Source organism: Homarus americanus, unplaced genomic scaffold (genome assembly GCF_018991925.1).
Source record: "Homarus americanus isolate GMGI-L3 unplaced genomic scaffold, GMGI_Hamer_2.0 scaffold24694, whole genome shotgun sequence".
Taxonomy (NCBI): Eukaryota; Metazoa; Arthropoda; class Malacostraca; order Decapoda; family Nephropidae; genus Homarus; species Homarus americanus.
The window spans coordinates 162,584-164,179 of record NW_024732780.1 but is presented as its reverse complement, the minus strand read 5'-3'; the positions used below and the strand labels follow the sequence as shown (position 1 = coordinate 164,179).

Genomic DNA, 1,596 nt, shown 5'->3' with positions numbered 1-1,596 from the left:
AGGCAAATCTGAATCTGAATCTGAATCTTGTTTGCTGTTGAAAAACTCGTTCCATTTCACAGTTTGGTTTGACGATTGAAGAACCACTCCACTGATGGCGTCCAGGGCTTACTTGACCGAGAGCTGCTCCCACTGACCGCTAGGATATCTCGAGTCAATCACCCTTTGGAGTGCAGGGATGCAGTTCAGGCGAATGTGGAGTGTGGCCACCTGTTGTGAACATCCGTTCAACAGCACCCAAGACTCCATGGACCGCCTCCATATCCTAAATGCCGCTGCTGTCATTTCTGCCTCACACTTCTCTGGAACGACCGCTGATGAGGGCTTCATGACTGGCATAGGAGCATGACCGCGGCAGCCAGTAGCTAGAGACGCAATCTGAGCCATCAATGCACTCATGGTCTGCTGATGGGCGTGGGTGGTGTTCCTCGCCGGTGTAGAGATGCCCTGGCGTCCCCTTGAGGGCGTCGAGAATCGTGGACGTGTAGGGGCCATGTTGGCGTCCTCGTCAGGGCTGTTATGGCGTGTCGGGCCCCGGCATCCTACTCACTGCGCCATGTGAGAGGTTTGAATAATAGACCAGGTTCTTTGCAAACTTCACTCTTGCAGCGTCAGATGGTGACTGGCAACCCGGCGTTGCCACAAACAAACTCCCACCTTAACACATGGGAAAACATATCGTACGATGGTACTCCATCTCACAATCTCACACTAACCAGAGCCTAATGTTGAGCTATATAAACGTCATTTAAGTATGTTCCTTTTGGATATTATGACGCAAAAACACAATCGCGTATTTTCGATTTTGTATTAGTGTAATGAAATACATTTATATATAAAATATCAATACTTTCTGCCCCAACATTGCTTGTAAGCTAGCGATTTTTTTTACCCTTGAGGTTGAAAAATGTTTTATAATATTTTGGAATTTCCCAATATACTGTATGCCTTATAAAACAAAACAAAAAATATGATTATGCACTTAAGCTCAAAAATGACAAAAATTTGCATTTGCATATGCACATATGCAAATGCATAGTTATCCTAAGCCTACAACAGACTGCAGAAAAACTAATGAATCTGAACTTTATTCACAAATCTGTAGTTTCTCTGGTATTTGTGAATAAAATTTCTAATTCCATTTGCAAGAGTAACTGTTGGCGTCCGTCACTACAGTCCTCGAGGGCCAACAGTAATGAATCACCTGGAAAGCTTCTTTTGAATATTTTGCCCTGCGGGTCGCATTACCTGATGAATCTGCCAGCCTTCACACACGGCGCTAGGTTTTTGCTACTTGACAACTCTGGCCCTAAGACCTCCACCACTAAATGCTCAGGCCCTGAAAGTGTAAATCCTGACAGTTATGACTTTGAGTCCTCCAGATCTGAGGCCTCCAGCCAGTACACCTAAAACCTTGGGTAAGCGTTTCTTAACCATTTTTAACCTCAGCACCCTCTGTAGTCAGGTCTAGGTAGTCCAGCATCCCCCTTCACCTGGTTGCAAATGAAGGGGGTCATAATCTTCCTGGCATCCTGAGCAGATAACAGGTGGTGTGCGAGACTGACAACGCTGAATTTGAGGCGTCTCCGGACCACC

General features: G+C 45.8%; 1 protein-coding gene across 1 annotated transcript in view; it reads right to left on the bottom strand.

Moving 5' to 3' along the window:
* Positions 1–399, bottom strand: part of LOC121868940 (protein FAM200A-like) — a 98,628-nt gene extending 98,229 nt beyond the window's left edge. The window contains exon 1 of the mRNA XM_042369972.1: positions 238–399. Coding sequence (XP_042225906.1) covers positions 238–399 — 162 coding nt within the window. The remainder of the gene's footprint in view (positions 1–237) is intronic.
* Between the last annotated feature and the right edge of the window lie 1,197 nt (positions 400–1,596).